Source organism: Anser cygnoides, chromosome 6, assembly GCF_040182565.1.
Source record: "Anser cygnoides isolate HZ-2024a breed goose chromosome 6, Taihu_goose_T2T_genome, whole genome shotgun sequence".
In the NCBI taxonomy this organism is placed as follows: Eukaryota; Metazoa; Chordata; class Aves; order Anseriformes; family Anatidae; genus Anser; species Anser cygnoides.
The window spans coordinates 5,442,648-5,460,843 of NC_089878.1; the positions used below are offsets into that span (position 1 = coordinate 5,442,648).

The 18,196-nt window shown below is 41.7% G+C and overlaps 2 protein-coding genes across 3 annotated transcripts in view; one reads left to right on the forward strand and one right to left on the reverse strand.

Moving 5' to 3' along the window:
- MYO1B (myosin IB) overlaps positions 1-18,196 on the reverse strand; it is a 185,761-nt gene that overhangs the window by 132,840 nt on the left and 34,725 nt on the right. The window lies entirely within an intron of this gene.
- The window catches only part of STAT4 (signal transducer and activator of transcription 4), a 45,015-nt gene continuing 33,336 nt past the window's right edge, over positions 6,518-18,196 (forward strand). Inside the window, exons 1-3 of one of the 2 annotated variants that reach the window (XM_048058203.2) lie at positions 6,518-6,647; positions 10,309-10,437; positions 12,291-12,435. In XM_048058203.2, the coding sequence (XP_047914160.2) occupies positions 10,310-10,437; positions 12,291-12,435 (273 nt within the window). In that variant the 5' untranslated portion in view covers positions 6,518-6,647; position 10,309. Of the gene's footprint in view, positions 6,648-7,010; positions 7,459-10,308; positions 10,438-12,290; positions 12,436-18,196 lie in introns of those variants that run through there. The other variant, XM_013187492.3, reaches the window with a different exon arrangement.

Sequence of the window (18,196 nt, forward strand, 5' to 3'; positions counted from 1 at the left end):
CTGGAGCAGCGCTTCTCAGCCTCTGGGTCAAAGTAGGTCATAAACCCCTCACAGCGGTTTGCAAAACAACCTATACACAAAGTAAGATTTTCGAAAAATAAGCATACATTTGTAGGTATGGGAAGAACTAAACAGAAACCAGCACTGGAAAAATTATGGTAATTCAAAAGCTTTTCATTTACAACCAAAAAATGTAGGCAAAGTACTGTGGCAGCACTCCACAATGCATCTGTGATGCTTTTTTTTTGTTTTTTTTTTTTTTAACCCAAAGGAGCTTTGCAATGCTCAGATTTCTTCCAACATGTTTAAGACAACATTTGATTTACCAAAAAACACACTTGAGAAGCACGGATCTAGATGGCCTCATCTCACCCTCAGGGTACCCTGACTGGAAGTCTAATAGTCTCAGATTCTCACCAGACAGATCGTGGGGATCATAAACTAGAGGTGAGAAGAGGAAAATTGATATCATGGATTTCCACCCATGCTGGTTTTAGGATCAATGATGCAATCTGTTCAAAGGGCAACCCTTTATTCCACATTCAAAACGTTGAGAGATGTGAAAAATACCTACCATTAAATAATAAAAGCGATAAGTGAGCCAGAGAACATTAGAAAAAAAGTGATTTATGGCTTGTATTTTAAGAGCACCTCATTTTTGATTCAGGAAAAGATCGTAAGCACACTTAAGATGAAATCTGGGTGGCACCTGGGAGCCAGGCTAAGGAGCGCAGTCCTTGGAACTGCTGCCAGTCTTTCACACACCGAGACTATGTGGGCGTCCGAGTTATGCCATCGAAGCTGTGCCACCCTTGCCCAGCTTCGTTCAACATCTTGCTGCCCATTTTACCCCTTACCCCATTCTGATTCAGGACTCTCCAAAATTTGGCAAGAGCCCCGGTGCGCTCTAACCCGGAGCACAAGCTCAAACAGCACACGACACGCAACAGTCACAGGGAGGAATTCCTGCCCCGGCCATCACCCTCCCCTTCACATCCAGGTGCCGTTTTGCAAATAAGCACATAGATCGGTATTTAGGGCATTTACCAGGACCCAAAGACTGGGGTTTGACTCCCTTTCCATACTGTGGGAGTCCAGACGTCCTCTCTCTTTTCTCCTCTCCCAGCAGACGGCTGTCATCCTGACACCACAGGCTGCTCACAGTATTGCAGACGAGTATTTTCGCCCACAGCTGACGCTGTGCCACCTCACCCTGACCAGGAATGAAAGCACGAACTCGCCCAACCACAAAGGCCCCCAGCTCTTGCTGGGAAGGCTTTGATTCCTGCTCCACGTACACCAGACGGGGTAACTGCTTCGCACGCAGCAAACGCCCTTGGACTCTGACGATGGAGTGCCTGAATAACCAGACCACAGTGAATCAGCACACTTTCTCCCTGAGCCTCACATCTGTTTCTCCAGGAGAAATAGAACACACTCCCCACCCCACAGGAGCCTCATCATCAGCAAAGCACCTACGGGGAAGGCGTGAGATGCGGGTTTGAAGGACCTCAGGCTGAAGAAAGAATTGAGCTTTGGTTTGACCTATGTCCTTTGGTGGCTACAGGCTGCTTTCGTCTTCACTAACATTTCCCCCAATGTTAGCAAGCTCTAGAAACCACCCTTCTCCTTGTGAAGACAAGGGAATAAAGCAAGTTTTGATCGCACCAACAGAACAACTTCCTGTGCTAAATTTTCACATACAGTCTTCAGCTCTCAATTTTGAGTCTTGCTCCACCAACCGCTTCCATTGTCTCCTAGTGAAAATAAGCTTGTTTTCATTTCTGGTATGACCCAATCATACTGAAAATTGATTCATACTGAAAATTTTGAAACAAGCTAGAAAAAAACTTGGAAAATTCAGAAATGATAATGATTTTCAAAATAAATCCAGAATCATTATATGCTCATCCATCTCTCTCCTCCTTCCCTACCACCATAGGAATTGCACTAAGTGAGGGACATGACAGCTTGCAATTAACCTTCCCATACATAGCAGGGGCCCTTACAGTGTGCTAAGCAGCTGAGATCCAGGAAAAAAAAAAAAAATATATATATATATATAAAAAATTGAGCCCCAGCTATTTGTTACAGGAGGCTTGAGATGAATAAAAGGATCAAAGCAAATACCACTTTCAGACAGCCTAGAAGAAAAACAATGAGCCCATAATGGGCACATGATTGCCATCCTCCTCGTGATATCCAACAATACAATTAAGGTCAACAGTACAACCACTTCCAATTTGTTTTTTTCTTATTGCCTAGCCAAGGAGAAAACTGACATCAGTTCTGAAGATGTGTGTTTTCTTATATAAATAAGAATAAATAGATAAGGAGGTTCAGAGAGTAGTATAAATCAAGAGGTTCTTTTGGCACCATTAGAGTTAAAGACTAACTTTAATATGGAATATTTCAAATATTACCAAGCAGAAATAATCAAACTTTGGTTTAATTGCTCCCTTTGTGAAAGGACTTTATTAAATTAATTAACCAAGTTATCTTCTCTGAGTATGATCCATTACTAATTCTAAAATTATTGATCTTTGTATTGGGAAGTCGCTGTTCAGCACCAAATTGCTTTCTGCAATTAGCATATACTAGCAAGCTTAATAAAACTCAAGGACTCCTCTAAGGTTCTAAGAGACTGTAAAATGAAAACATTCGTAAGTATGCTCAGAAATTACCATTATGCATAGTCATCTTGATCCTAGGTAGGGAAGGCAGTAAGAACTTAAGTAACTATTGACAGCATGTGTCCCAAGTGAGCTTACTATGAAAAATTCTCTTTTCTCTTGTCAACACTGCCTTTCATGCTAATCAAGTTGCATCACCAAGACATTCTCCTTTTTGCCCTCCAAGTTAAATCTCACAGGAACATACACACAGAAACGCAGCATTGCCCAAATCACGTTAATATTGTATTCCTTTCTCACACTCTACTTTGGAAAACAGTAATCACAAAGTCCTCAACTTCTGTGCAAACAAAAGTGATCATCACCAATTGACAAGAAAGCTGTTGTACAGAATAAGAAAAAAGCTTCCTGAGATGCCACAGACTTCACTAAATGTAAAAGTCTACTAAAACACTGCTACTAGAATTCCTAAAAATCTACAGAACTCAAAACCAAAAAAGGAAACTTGACTTTAAAGTGATTGAAGAAAAGCAAAAGTTAAACTTGCATGAAATCATTTAGGAGACGGAAGGGTTAAAGCAATCTTATATATTAAATTAAAATTCATAAAATTCCCAGCTCAGTGGAAGCCAATTTCAATTTTCTATAGTTCCTGACTTGTCACTATTATCTACATAACCAGTTAATTTTGATTTTTTTTCTAGCTGGTATGATTTTGAATTTGGGTAAGATATATATTTTTACTTCAAACAGATGTATACATCTCACATATGGCTTATTCATTACTGGAAGCTGGAAAACAAAGTTTTTCAGCAATTGATAATCAACCAAACAAAAAACAACAACAACAAACATTTTTCTAAGCATAACAATCATTCTTTTAGCTACACACAAACAGAGCTAAGAGATCTCATGCACAGCTTGTTAGAACATGCAACTTCAGAACAACATTGCTGTTGCTGTCTTTTTCTCCAAACAGAGGACAGTAAGGGATGTGACCTGCACGCATGACTTCTGATTTATGCTGTGCTGACGAGGAGGAACTACACTGCCAGCAAGACAATTTCTCATGATTACAGTGTTTACTAGTCTCACTGAGACCAGAAGTCCTTGTTCTGAATACAAGAAGAAAAGCTATGAAGAGTTCAGATCCAAGACATAAAGCATGTACAGCATGTTCAAGCTAAATGTCTTTTTTATGTAAAAGATAGAAGACACACTCTAATTAAAGGTTAGTCAAGGAGTACAATGACCAGAGGCCAAACACAAGAGTTTATAACCTTGATTACAGGTTGGTCCAAGGGATCAAAGTAACAAATTGTCTCAGTATTCCTAGAAACAACTTTGTGAACGTTTGATTAGAAGATTAGCATGTCCAGAATTACTTCTCCATTATTTGAGACTTTTTCTACCCTTTCAATAGCCCACACAATTTAGACTCTTGCTTCTTACTCACCTACTTTTACTGCTGCTGAAACACCGACCAAGGGGAACAAAACATTGTGCAGTAACGATTAAATTTGACCTACCACACTCAATGAGGGCTTGAACCTTTCACTGGCCAGTTCCCACCCATGCTCCTAGCCACCTCCACCCCAGGACTGCAGCCTCACCGCGCTGTTGTGCCTGGATGTCCCTCAAGAAACTCCCCTCCCACCCCAGGGCTGCCCCAGGCTTTTTACCTCTGCCCTCCGCTCCACAAGTGCAGTGTCAGCCTGTCCTTCCTTGTCCGTGTGCCTGGTGGGTCTCCCCTGTCGAGGGGCAGCCAGAAGCGCCCACCACCCCTGGTCCCATGCAGTCCTGGAGCACCTGCCTCCTGCACACCCTCCTCATGGTTAGCACAGCCATAATTGCCACCTGGCTCGAGCCAGCTCCTCCACAATCCTACTCCAGCACAGCTACTGTTCAACGAGCTCTAGCTGAGCCTTACCACTCATCTGCCCCCTCCTCTTAAACAGTGCTTCAGCCACCTTCTCCACAGTACCTTCCGTTTCTCTTCCCCGTTACCCGCAGGGACCCGTTCCTCACAAGCTCCAACCTCCTCCTGTCACCTGCCTCAGCTTTTCTCATCCAGGCCCTCCTCACAGCCCCGACAGGGAACCTCTGCACGCCCACCACTCTGTCAGCCTCAGAGCTCGCCTCACCTCACTGCAATGCAACGAGCAACTCCACTCGTTTTCCTGCAGACCCTGCACCCCTCGCTGAGGAGAGCCCCCCACAGCCCTTGCTGAGGAGAGCCTTCTGCAGCCCTCGCTGAGGGGATGCTGGGGGGGGGGGGATTTCCCCGCACCCCTCGCTGAGATCCCCCCCCCCCCGCACCCTTCACTGAGGGGATGTGGGGGGGATCCCCCTGCACCCCTCACTGAGGGGATCTCCCCTGCACCCTTCTGCCTCCACAGCCATGCCTCACACCCGCCTGGCTGGCTCCACTGCTGTTGCCATCTTGGCCATCTTCCTGCCTTCCCCACAGCATGTGCCACAGAGCGGGGTGAGGACGGAGGAACCCTCTTCCCAGACACTGATCTCTCTGAACCTCAGGCGAGGAGCGGCCTCTCATTACCCTAGTTTTGGGGAATGACACTTAACCTGATTCTTCTTCTCACCGGCTCTTGAAGCAAACCTGAATAGATACTGGCACCAGATAGCAAGCAGCACAACATTATCTTAATAGCAACCACTCCATCATAAAGCTGCTTTTCTAGGTTAGTGGAGAGGGCCAAGCAAAAATCAGAGGGACTGGATCCCTGTTACTGTTTTATTTTACTGGGATGGCATGAACTACCTGTCTTCTTACCATTACGGATATCAGTTATGAAAGGATGCTTAGAAAATAAGTACTTAATCCAAAAGGAAAATAAATAGTTATCAATATTTATTTAAAGGATAAAGAAAAAGTGTGGTGCAACAGTTCCCCCTACTGACAGCCTGCAATTAAATTACTAATAAATGATATTTCCTGGGCGGTCCTCACATTGCTGAATGTCCCAGGGTTGCACCTGCGTGAGCCTACTGGTACACCATAAACCACGTAAAAATTAACCACCTTAGAAAACTATGAAGATTTGCCAAATGGTAGAGAAACAAATCTGAGAAAACGCCAGGTGATCCCTCAGATCATTTATCACGTATGCAAAATGACAATATGCAATCTCACAGAAAGAGGATTATAACATGTGCATGAATGTATGTATCCTGAATGAAACACTGGGATATCCATAAGCAAAAAAACAGGAACGCAGGTAAAGTGCTGCTGTATCTTCCCTCCTGTGTGTGTGACACATTTAGGTCTGAACAGGGACTTGTCAAAGTCTGAAAAAGCTAATGTGATTTTGTACACTGATTATTTAATAAAAAACTGAAGAAAATGCTCTAGTACATTATAGCCTCATCTCACTTGAAAAAGGTAATGGACAGATATGCAATAGTACAACGCAAAAGGACATTAAATACAGAGACTGCTGAAGTATGCACTTTTATAAATCAGGATTTTGCAGAGGTCTGTTATGATCCTGGCTCTCAAAATGCAAATGCACATGAAAAAAATTCTAAATGCTATTAAAGAAAATGTCTCATCTCATTTCAAGCGCATATATGGTGAAGATGACGTCTACCAGCAGATCTGGAAGTTACCTATGTATCAGAGATTCTCACATCACTTTCAATTCTCCCTCTGCTCTGTCTGGAAAATGTAATTACACATCAACAGTGACACGCACCTTCCTTTTAACTACATCTCCTGCACCTGGCTTTCTCACTTGAACAAGGTTTCATGTTCCTCCCAGCCCAGAGTGTAACACTGCTCCACCAGCTCACTGGCACTTTCCGGGAGCACGCCTTTTGTTCGGTATTTGTACAGCCTGGCACAGAGAAGCCTTGCTCATGACTGGGGTTTTTGGTAACACACAATGTAACAAATAAAATAATAATTGCTCAAAAGGATCCTCTTTAGGGCAGACTGCAGCTGCGTTGTGTGACATCAAAGACTTGATCCTACCATTCAAGCTCTGTGCTGAGGTAAGACAGATTTGAAATTATCATAATTTAGCATTTGCCATTTGCTTTGGTTTTAGCGACAATGCACCTGATGTTACAGAGATCCTTTTTCCAATAATGTATTTATTTAGAAAAAAAAAAATACTTGCCTGTTGTCATAACCCTTTTATAATAATGTTTACTGATATGGATGATGTCAGGTTGTTAACTCTTCAGGACAGGGACTGAGTCTTTTATCTTGAAGAGAAGCTCCTGCATCTCAGGCACTGCCTGAAACGAGAAGCACCAGCAGCCGCTGCAGGAAGTCACAGCACGTAGCATTTCCACGCTGTACCACCAAACTCCTCTCAGGGCTGCCCTCAGCCTTTTAACTAGCGTTAATTACAAAAGCTGGCTAGCAAAGTTTGCGTGCCAGAAAGCTGGTGGCCCCCTGATCCCAGCGGAGAGGGAGAAGCCTGGCTCCCTGGGAGCACGACAGGCCCCAGCCCTCTGCCTTCCACACAGGCTTGGGCGCCACCGTATAAATTGGAGATTTTTTTATTTTTGGATAAATAACCTCCTTCTGGCCATTTCCTAAGTAAGTGCCGGAGCCGTGTCACATCATGTAACCCAGAGCGGTACGGTGGCTGCTGTGTGGCCACGCTGCTCGCCGTGTTTTGTAGCCCAGACACGACTCTCGCTCCCGTCCCGCTCCCCGGGGCGGCGAGGGCGCAGCTGACGCACAGGAAAAGCCGCCGGGACGGGGCTGGGGCAGCATAAAGCACGGGGCAGGCGGCAGACACGCCTGGGGACGCCGCCTGCAGCAGGGCTCGACTGGGGAGCGCTCGCACAGGCAAGTGGGGGCATCTTGGGGGGGGGGGGGGTGTTCTCCGTCTAGTTGTCTGTCCGGCTGTCCATCCACGCGCCAAGCGCATCTTCAAAATGCCTCGTGCCTGGGGGATGTGGGGTGCTGAAGGCAGTGAATGGAGGGGTGTCTTTTACTTCAGTCTGGGGGGCTCTTGCCCCCCAGCTGGGCTGGCAGCAGGCTTATGGGCCTGGGGCTCCCCACCACCAGGGGTAAGCGGGGCACCCAGCTCCTCCTGCGGCCTCCGTGCTGCTCTGTCAGGGCACAAATGCGAAGTTTCTCTGCCAGAGAGACTGCAGGGAACGTACCTTGCATTGGTACAGATCATAGTTCTAGATACGGGCTCACAGATAAAACCAGAAGTACCTGAACGAGCACCTCACAGCACAAAAAAAAGTGAAAGAGAGTTGCGCTACCAATATTTCACGTTGCGCATTTCTGCTAGAGGCCTTCAGGGAAGATCCAAAATAAACAACAGGTATTCTGAGCTTTTTAGCTTTTAGTGTGACTCCCAGGAAGAGGAAAAGGTAGGACAGGGTGTGTTGCATTAAACATGTTACAAAAATCCTATGTACAAACCAGACTCATCCTTTGCCGGCGTGGATGCATGCGAGCATCCCTGCACATTACTTAGAAGGCCTCAGGAGACCGCAGCCTGCACAAGGTTTTGCTTCTTTTCCTTTAGATAACAATACTAAGTTCTTACCAAGATCTTTAGGGTACCACAGCCACCATAATTCACAACTATGAAATTGCAATAAAAACCCTCACTGAAAGTGAGCAGGCTTGCAAATCTTACTTTTCTTTTTTTCCTGAACGTGTGCTATTACTACATCGCAATTTTGGTTTTTTGTACATATCTCAAGAAATACAGTCTGTGATTCTTAGTAATTACCAGTGTAGCAATAAAGAGAGGAAAGCACTCCTGTATATTATTCCTTCTCAGCAATTTAAAGAAACAAAGTAAATGTTTGGGCAGTATTTTTCCTCTAGTTAATGGAAGTAATAAAGAGGAGGGAAATGGCATTGGGCACATTTCCACAGATGGTACACAGCGTCCTTCATAACGCGCACGGAGTCATCGCATCCAGCCTTAGTTAAGGAGAAACTAAAGCTTGTCACTTTCGCTTTTCATGAGTAAGTACTCAAGTCTGTTAAACCTTGAGATACTTCATCCTTCTGTTGTTTCTTTTTCCTTCTGACTTAAGAAAAAACAACATAAAAAAACCACACAATATTAAAGATATATTCTTTGAAAAGTTGATGTTATGATTCATAAATGGAAATGGGAAAGCTCTTTATAAAAAGGTCAACTTGTTACAAAAATGTCAATGTTGATGAAATCTCATCTTTTTTTCAGGAAAAAAATCTATCAGAAGTGTTCAAACATAACATTGACCTACTGCAATGCAATCTTTAATCAATGATGCTGGATTTTATGTAGTTTGTTAGCATGAACAAAGATAATAAAGGAGCAGATGATCTCTGGTACAGGATCAGGGTAGGGCAGAGTTCATGTGAGGGCCAAGATACCAGGGCATGCCCTAGGGTGTCCCCCTTATCTACTTACCCATAATGGCCCATTACCAACACTGCTTCAGATTTTTTCTGCAGACACCACATCTAGAATTACAACCTGGCATAGTCTGCCCCAAGGCAACGTTTTATCTCTCTGTGCGATACAGAAGTACATCTGTTTATCTCAGTGCATCCCTCAGTACTATAGAGAAGATCTGATAGTGCTGGAAGGACCTCAAGGTATAGGCATGAGCGCTGACACAAGCACACTGCCAGTGGTACCCTTCAGAGCAACCTTCAGGCTTCTTTAGTGCACTGTGGGCTAAAGCAGCAAACCAGTTTCTACTTTTTTCATTTGAGCTTATTCCCCTTTTGCTTTTGGCCAGGCTTTTCAGCACCAAAAAAAAAAAATCACAATGAAAATACTGTTTTCACCAGTTGGATTAATGATGATGTGGTGCAACTTTAGAGCGCAAAGAGGTCATGTTCGCCCAAGTGGAAAAAGAGTCACGGAAGCTGAGATGTCTACTTTGAGAGTCTGCTCACCCCAAACAATCTCTTTAGTCCATGGAGAGGTGGATATTCAAAGACAACTCAACCCACCTAAAATCTAGAACAACCAAGCTTCTGTCTCCAATATATCAGTAAACAGTCAAAAGCTAACTGGGATAGACATTCCAGTTAAGAATTTCAGAGCCTGTCATTGGGTGATCCTACTCTAGCTTGTCCTTTATTTTTCATAGGACTTTACCCTTCCCAAGCTTTTTTATTTTTTTTTCAACACCAAATCTCAGAATTCTATGCCAGTTTAAAATGGAAAAGATCAATAATTTAGATTGTGACATAAGCAGTACTCTCCAAACAGAAGACGTGGGGCTCTAGGAACAGCACAACATCACACAGTAGTATGAATTCACAGATAAGAGCAAATTCTATGCTTTTACTAACATTTCATAAAAATAGTTTTACCTGGATTTGAAGCATACAGTCCTAAGTTACTTCTATTGAAAGAGATGCTGTGTAAATCTCCCTATTTCATAAGCATCATACAGTAACCCAAAACATTTGCATTAAGGAAGAAAGTTGGTAGCGGTTCCCATTCAGGTTTAAGAGCTAAAACTTCTAATGGTCTTGCTTGCTTTTCTTCCTCTTCCCTTTAACTGACCAGCTTTAGCCAGGTAATGTCCATTTTGAAAGACAGAGGATAATTAGAAATATTAAAGTATGTAATAAAAAAAGAACTGCAATGAAAATTTGGATTATTAATACATCAAATATATAACTTTCAATATCAAACATGTTTAATCATTTCTTTTGCAGTATGTCCCAATGGAGTCAAGTTCAACAACTGGAAATAAAGTTTTTGGAGCAAGTAGACCAGTTCTACGATGATAACTTTCCCATGGAAATCCGACATCTACTGGCACAATGGATAGAAAGCCAAGATTGGTAGGAATAATTTTTTTTCTCTCTCTTATGATTTCAGTCATAAAAAAAATTTTTTGCTTATCTAGTAGATTTTAGGGTGCTCATTTGTGAACTGAGCAGGCATCTACACCCCAAGAATAGTATTCCCCTCATTATGGATTTAGCTTGTTGAGCTAGTGTTACACTTCACTTATTTGAGGGATTCAGTGTCAGTAAACTCCTGATAAAGCTGCAAAGTTCTTCTTAATTTATTAAATAACAATTGTACATATTTTATATGTGATGTTATCTTAAACCACCGAATAAAATTATTTCCTATGCTTATTCCTAATAAATTACCACATGCTACATGAAAGATAAGACAGTATTTTTGAAGAGTTCTGAACATAATTGGGTTTTCTGCATGTGTTGACATAATGATTTTAATGAAAAGCACCATATTACCATATTTAAAGGTTAATGTAAGTATATACTCAATGTATAAACATTCTAGATTGGATGCACTTTCTTAGAGCACAGTTTTCTGTCCCTTACAGCTTTAAATTTAAGAAACTTCTGGAAGTGGGTTTTCATTTGTACTTATTCCTAAACAAAATCCCACAAAAATTGTCTAGCAAATTAACGGTATTAAAGGTTTTTCATAAAAAAAAAAAAAAAAAAGGCAAGTCAGATTTCAATGGAAATGTCATTAATTTGCCTCTTGCAGCACAAAATTATTCAACTTGTCCAAACCAGCTACTTGCAGGAATAGTTTTCTAGAAGGTGAATTTATGCACAAAGCTGGATCAAATTCACTGCATAGTTATCTTAAGAAAATCCAGAACTAGATACTAAAAAAAGTTTATATTAGTAGTAGCAGTAAGACATCTGAGTTTGACAAGCTAATTATCCAAGGCTATTGGAGGACTATTGGAAAAAGCTGCTAAGGAATATAATCTTTCCTCACAGTTTATCACATACAATGCTTACGTGCCTGTGGGAACATGGGAAACATTAAAATCCCCTGTTTGCCAGATTTAGCAGTCATATCTCAAACAGGCATCTGCCATTTGGGGAGCAAGGAGGGAGTGCCCTAAGGACAGGGATGCCATGCAATCCAAAGCTTATCTTCCTCTATTCTGCTCACTAATGTTATTGCCCATCATGTAACAAGCTGTTCCATAAACAGCAGAACTAGTAAAGCCTGTTTTCTCATGTATTTGTGTCCTTTGTCCCCTACATACCCTTCACCAGTAGCTTCAGAGTCTTCTTGTATCCCCAAATAGTTTGGCCAGGCGAAGGCTCATCTGGTGCCTGGTGTGAAGATATATATCTGCTGACTGGCCATCTGGCTGTTGCCTCCTGGAGCAAGTTATTACTGCCATTTTCCTCAGTGGAGGCACTAATTTGGATTCCTCTCCTCTACCAACCTGCCAGTTTTCTGGGAAATTCATACAAACACCATCTCTTTTGGACTGTGAGCCTCCTGTCAACTTTGGCTGAAAGTGGGCAGCAACTTCAGAAATTATATGTGTGACTGACAGACTGAGAGTGACAGCATGCATACGCCTCATTTCCTCTGGGAAGCAGGCTAAAAATGTTTAAATATTCACTGGAACCGAGACTAGGAAACCCTGGTTGTCTCCCCTCTGGCTGACTCTGTAGCCTGGGCTTAGAACATCCGCTGCCTTTATAGCTGCATATCTAGGTGAATGTAAATTAAAGGATCATAAAAATCAATTATTTACATAGTTCTAACTATATGCAAGTCACTATGTATTTAAAGCATTTTTTACAGCTTTAATTTCTCAATGGATTATAAATTTCTGTAAAGATAGTTTGGCACTTCTTATAACATTTTTAAAATGCATGTTTCTCAATCATTTTTTCTCTAGGGAGGCTGCATCCAACAATGAAGCAATGGCAATGATCCTTTTACAGAATTTGCTAATACAAGTGGATGAACAGCTAGACCGGGTTTCACAAGAGAAGAACCTTCTTCTGATACACAACCTGAAGAGAATCAGGAAGCTGCTTCAGGTAGGTTGTTTCTTCAGATAACATATTGCACGCTCTTACTGGCTTCTAAAGGCACTGTCCAACCTCTGCTGAGTGCAGCTTGTATCTGTGAACAGCTCAGAGCGGTCCTGCCCCCTATAGACTCCATGCAGCTATGGAAAGACCAAGCCTTCAACAAGATAACTCAAATAATAGTTCCGCTGTCAGTTACCTTGTGGACAAATAATTTTTACGGCATGCTGCTGAGATGCAACAACGCTGTGACCTTGTAGCTCAATGCATACCTGTGTCTCACTCAGCTCTTCAAAATAAGATTGTATAGTGCTTATAGAAGTTAATGTTTATTACAAATGTAATTACTGACTTTACAGACAAATACACGTAACTATGATTAGCTGTGACTATCTCAGGAATAAAAAATGTGTATTTTAGGATTAACAAAACAGCACCCTGAAAAAGTAACTGCACTTGCTATTTTATGCTTAACTGGGATTATTTGTTAGGAATGGCTTAAAGGATTTTCCATTAGGCTTCTATAAAGTGATATTTATTTTGATTGACTGCATTATTCTCTAATAATTTTTTATTTAAAGCAAGAATTCTCAGAGTTCCACCCCATTAGTCACCTACTTCCTTACATCTATGTGTCTTCTGCATAAAACAGATACACATCTGAGTTTAATGAAAGTTAATAAATACATCTTTTAATAAAAAGACGTTTAGATGTAGCCCTTAGTGATATGGTTTAGTGGAGGTCTTGTTAGTGTTAGGACAGAGGTTGGACTAGATGATCTTGGAGGTCTCTTCCAACCTAGACGATTCTGTGATTCTGTGAAAGTTTGGGGGTTTTTCTCTTCTTTCATGGTGTTTCCCGTAAGTACTTCAATGAAAATTGTACCACTTAGAAAATATTTTCTTTATTTTATATGAATATATTGGTCTGGAAAATCTGAAGATGACTGCGTCAATTATTTTGGTCTCTTTATGGCTGCGTGTCTTTCTATTCTATATCCCTAATGGTGGCCTCTTAAAAATGTGACAATATTTCCACTTCTACCACTTTTTGTTCCGGTGTTATGCAAGCAGTTTCATGTAACTTGAAACTAAAGTTCTTTCTTTATTTCTTTTCTGGTTTGTGTGGCAGCATTAACCCTCATCTCAGTGCTGCTCAAACAACAAATTTACTTAACTGCTTTTGGAGTTGACTGCAGAGAGGTTATTGCTTTTATTTCTGTCATGGTCTTAGCAGACTTTGCCACAGCAGGGCTGAGTCAGAACTCCGTCACCTTATTAAAAGCATTCTCTCACAGCAGCATACGCATAGAAAGAGCATTTCAGGACACTGAAAAAAGCAGTTGTATTCTTGCAGATTGTACATTTATGATTCTACCATCGCCACATGCATATGCATGGGGATTGGTACGTATCTACATACAGGCTCTAACAAATTAAAGTCTCTCACTGTTCCTTCTTTGCCTCACACCATTTATTTTATTCTAAAATTTTACCAAGACTTGAGGTGGCAACTCTGCATCCTCCGTGAAATTCAGCATACTGAGACAAGGCATCAGGCCCTGGATGCATACCCATGAGTCAGTCTGTAAATGGCCAGAATGAAAACCAAGTCCTGTAAGCCCCATCTTAGTAAGCTTTCTCAGGCAGCAACATCTCTGCTCCACTGGATCACAAAGGTTTGTAGGTTAACAGTCTAAAGTAATATGAACTTCCTGAGTGGACACCAGTGATGCTGAAACTACACTACTAATTAAAAAGGACCACGTTGAGGTTTGCAGTAAAATGTTTCCAATTGAGCAAAAAATACAACAGCTCTTCTCTCTATGAAGTTGGCCCTTCATCATTATATAATTTCTCCATTATATCAAGACAACAAGTAATGTCTATTTAGATAAAAAGCTACTTGTTCAGTTTCAAAATGTACGTGCATCCTACCAGGCACTGAACAACACTTTCCCTATCAGAGCTTTTCCTGGTTTCTTATGACCTTTATCACTCGCAGTTTGTGATTAGTTTGTGATTATAAACTTGCAGTTTGAACTAGTTTGTGACAGCTTCATGAGGCAACACCACAAAAGGCGACTGAAGTATACAGTGCACTGCCATAACCCCTTTCATCCTGAAACACCACCTAGAGAAAGGGAGGCTGGAATGGCAAGCTGTAAAATTAGAGATTTTCCACCAAACTTGATGGGGGGAAGGACTGGCTTCCTGCATAGGAGAGGAAGCTACGCTTGTAAACATCTTTTATTTCTGGTGACTCTGTGAACAGTCTTGGTTTGATTTTCTCTGAAGGTTAGTTAACATGATCCCACCGTTATCTCTACTCTCTAGCGCAAGCACTTCTTTGAAATTTCACAGTTCACTCCTCTTCCTTCCCTTCTACACCACATACACAGGCATACAGACACATGTACAACACACAAAGCTGTCCAACCTCAGTACAGGATCTGAATGCAATGTTTATTATTTTGAGCCAATTATATGTGGCTTGTCAAGGTAGATAACACTGGAAACCAGCACTTATTGCTATGGACGCAGAGTAGTAAGTTGAGCTATGGTATAGGTTCCCAAACACTACAATAACAATGATAATAAAACAGTTATAAATGCAGTATACTCAAGAAGAATTATGTAGTTCTTGAAAAAAAAACACGTGGGATTAGTGTTAAATTAATAATACAACTAGGTCATTAGTGAAGGGCAGCCTTAGAAGGGGAAATAACAGACCCTACAAATGGCTCGTGTGGCTGCTTTCTAGACAGCACAGGAATTGCTAGGATCAAGATTCCTAGTGCTATTATGCTTACTAGTTACCAATACCACAGCTAAGCACACCCAGTCTAAAGTTCTGCTGGGGTTCACTTTTATTATCAAACAGAGAAAAAGTTCTGAGCTCCACCTGAAATTTCTTTATGCAAACATCTTGGTTATTCAATGGGATTAAGGAAAGAAGGAAGGGAAGAAGCAAGAACTTGCCTGCCTGATACTTGCAATATAAAGTTTTTTGGTGAATTTCAGGAGTGGTGAAGTGCAAAGAGCCAAACTGTTAGCAGAAAGAGATGCTGCCTAGCACCCTTGCTTTTAGGTCAAAGGAGCCATCCCTATTCTTTTAGCATTACAGAAATAACTATGGAGCATGACATTTCTGCTCAGACTGCTGACATTTCCAGAATTATCTTGATGCAAAAAGAAACGTTGACCAGGAAACATACAATCTGAAAAAGTTATAAGCACTTGAAAAAGCACTGAGCATCTCAGCTAAGCTTACTGCTAGCTCTTGATAATTTGCTTCTCTATCCACTTCTTTCTTTTTTGAAATGCCGCTTCTTGACACTAATCTGGTATAAATGCACATATTATATTAAAATCAGGATCAGTGCTTTAGGTTAAAATCCTTCATATTCTTGTATTATTATTTCTGCAGTCACTAGATGGGATTCATTTTTACAGCAGAGCAGTCTTTTGTTGCGATGCTCTTCAGCGGATGACAGTACAGCACAGCTGCTTGCTGAGGTTAAATTCCCTGCCCCTCCTCCTACAGGAGCCCTGCTCCCCCGAGCAGCAGCACTGTAAAGAGATGAGGAGAGAAAACGTTTGGAGGGGGGAAACTCTGCCTCTGATTCTTTCTCCTGCTTAAAGCCTAGATGGAGAAAAGCAAAGCAGATTAGTCACAAGGACGTGTTTTGTGCTGTTGCTATGACAGCAAAATGTAAAGGGCAGACGTTAAGCTGAGAAGAGCTGCCTATCACTTCTAGGAACCAAATTTCAGATGCAACAGTCTGCAAGACCTTAGCCTATGAACAATTACATCTTGGCTTTATGAAGAATTTTTTTTTGGAAATGACTGTGCCTGTCCCTGATATAAGCTTCTTTACGACACACAAATAGATTTAGCGCACGAAAGAGACTGGCAAAATTACGGAGACTCATTTAGGGCAGAAACTGTGCATGTTGCTGGCTCGCAGGCTAAAACCCTTGATTAGTGAGAGCAGCAGGGCTGCAGTGTCCCTGGGGGGGGGCAAGGCAAGGCACTGGGAAGCTCCCAGTGGCCTGGAAATCTGAGATGGCCACCGCTTTCCTGGTGCCTCACCAGCCCACCTAGGAATGCGTGTAGGTCTCTGAGTTATCCAGGCATTTTTCATCTCAGAACTCCTTATGCCCTTACTTTTTCCCCCAGCGGAGCTGGAAATTTGGCTTGGCTCCCTGAGGCACGCTTGAGCTACCAGAAACTTCAGAGACACAGACAGGCTGTGCATTGCAATGGGCGTGTGACAATGACACCAGGAGAAAGCAGGAATTCCCAGAATCGTCCCACTCGTAATTGCAGCCCATCTTCATGCTCTAGTCTCAAGATAACTCTTGAAAGCAATCCCTTCTCATTAACAGCAACATGCATCTGTGTCTCACCACTGTTTATGACATTCAGGGGAAAATCGGATTACACAAATCTTTTATAAAAGTGAAATAACTGATTTCAGGAACAGGAAGAATGGCTACTTTGCTCATTTACCATCAAACTCTGAGCTAATGAGGGTACGGCATGCTCTAGGGAACATTTTGCTGTAAACGATGTATACTCATGATTTTCATTTAATACTCTCGGCAGAGTCTCAGGTATCAGTGAACTTTACACACTCACGAGCCCTGCTAGAGCCTGAGATGAGGGGAGGGCAGGCACGGGGGATCCTGCCTGGGTAAGCGTGCCTGTGTGCACACCATCAGCAGCCTGGGGACTGCTTGCAAAGAGAGAGGTCAGACAGATTCACCTCATTTGCTGGTTCCCACCAACCAATTATATCAAAACGAGCTTTTGGAAACACTGTGAATCCGTGAAATTGTACTTCAGTTATACTTTGTCCTTCTACACAACCCTACTTTTTATGGAATGATCTGGAATAGCATCTTAAACTATCTTCTGTCATCTTAACCAACGCATCTTAACCCTATGGCACTTCTTTCCATATAAAATTCACCCTGTTTCTAAGCAGTACAAACAGCATCTTGCTTTCCATGCTGTTACTTAACAACAGTAACACCGTAGTGTGTTCTTGCTTCTGCTTCAGTTTCTCAGTTACAGTGCACAGCTTGTTTCCGTCTGTAATGAGAACCAAACATCCTCATGCTTCTCCAGGCAGAACTAAAATGAACATACAAAGGTTTTTATTTCAGTTCAGGTGACCGTTTACACGAGTCACTCTGCCAGAAAGGAAAAGTACGAGGGATCCTAATATTATTGATATTGGTGCATCAAAGAAAATTGACAAAAAAAGCATTAGATCTGAAATAGGATATTCCAGTTGATATTTAACAAATATTTCTAATAAGCACTGTGATGAGAAACAGTTGCAAAGAATGGAAACATAGCTATTGATGCTTAAGTTGCAGTTTCCTGTTACAGCTTAGAACTGGGTGAGAATGGAACAAAATAGACAAAGTTTCTAACACACCACAGAAAAAAAAAATGTAAATGTTATTTACATGCAATTTAGTGCTCATGTAACCTGCCAGAACAACAAAGCAACAAATTATAGTAGAAAATGTGCTTTGAACCAATGCATTCTGCTAATACAATTCAAAATGACTTTTCATATTAGCATCTTGCCCCCAGTGAGTTTTCAAGTTCCACCATTAAAGCTGTTTACAAAAAAATTTGGCCTACAAATGGGAAACCCTGAACAGAAGACCATATGCTTATCGGCCAACCCTCTGCTATTAGTGATTGCAAGCTAGCTGCTGGATACCAGCTAGGAAGGATTTTTTTTAA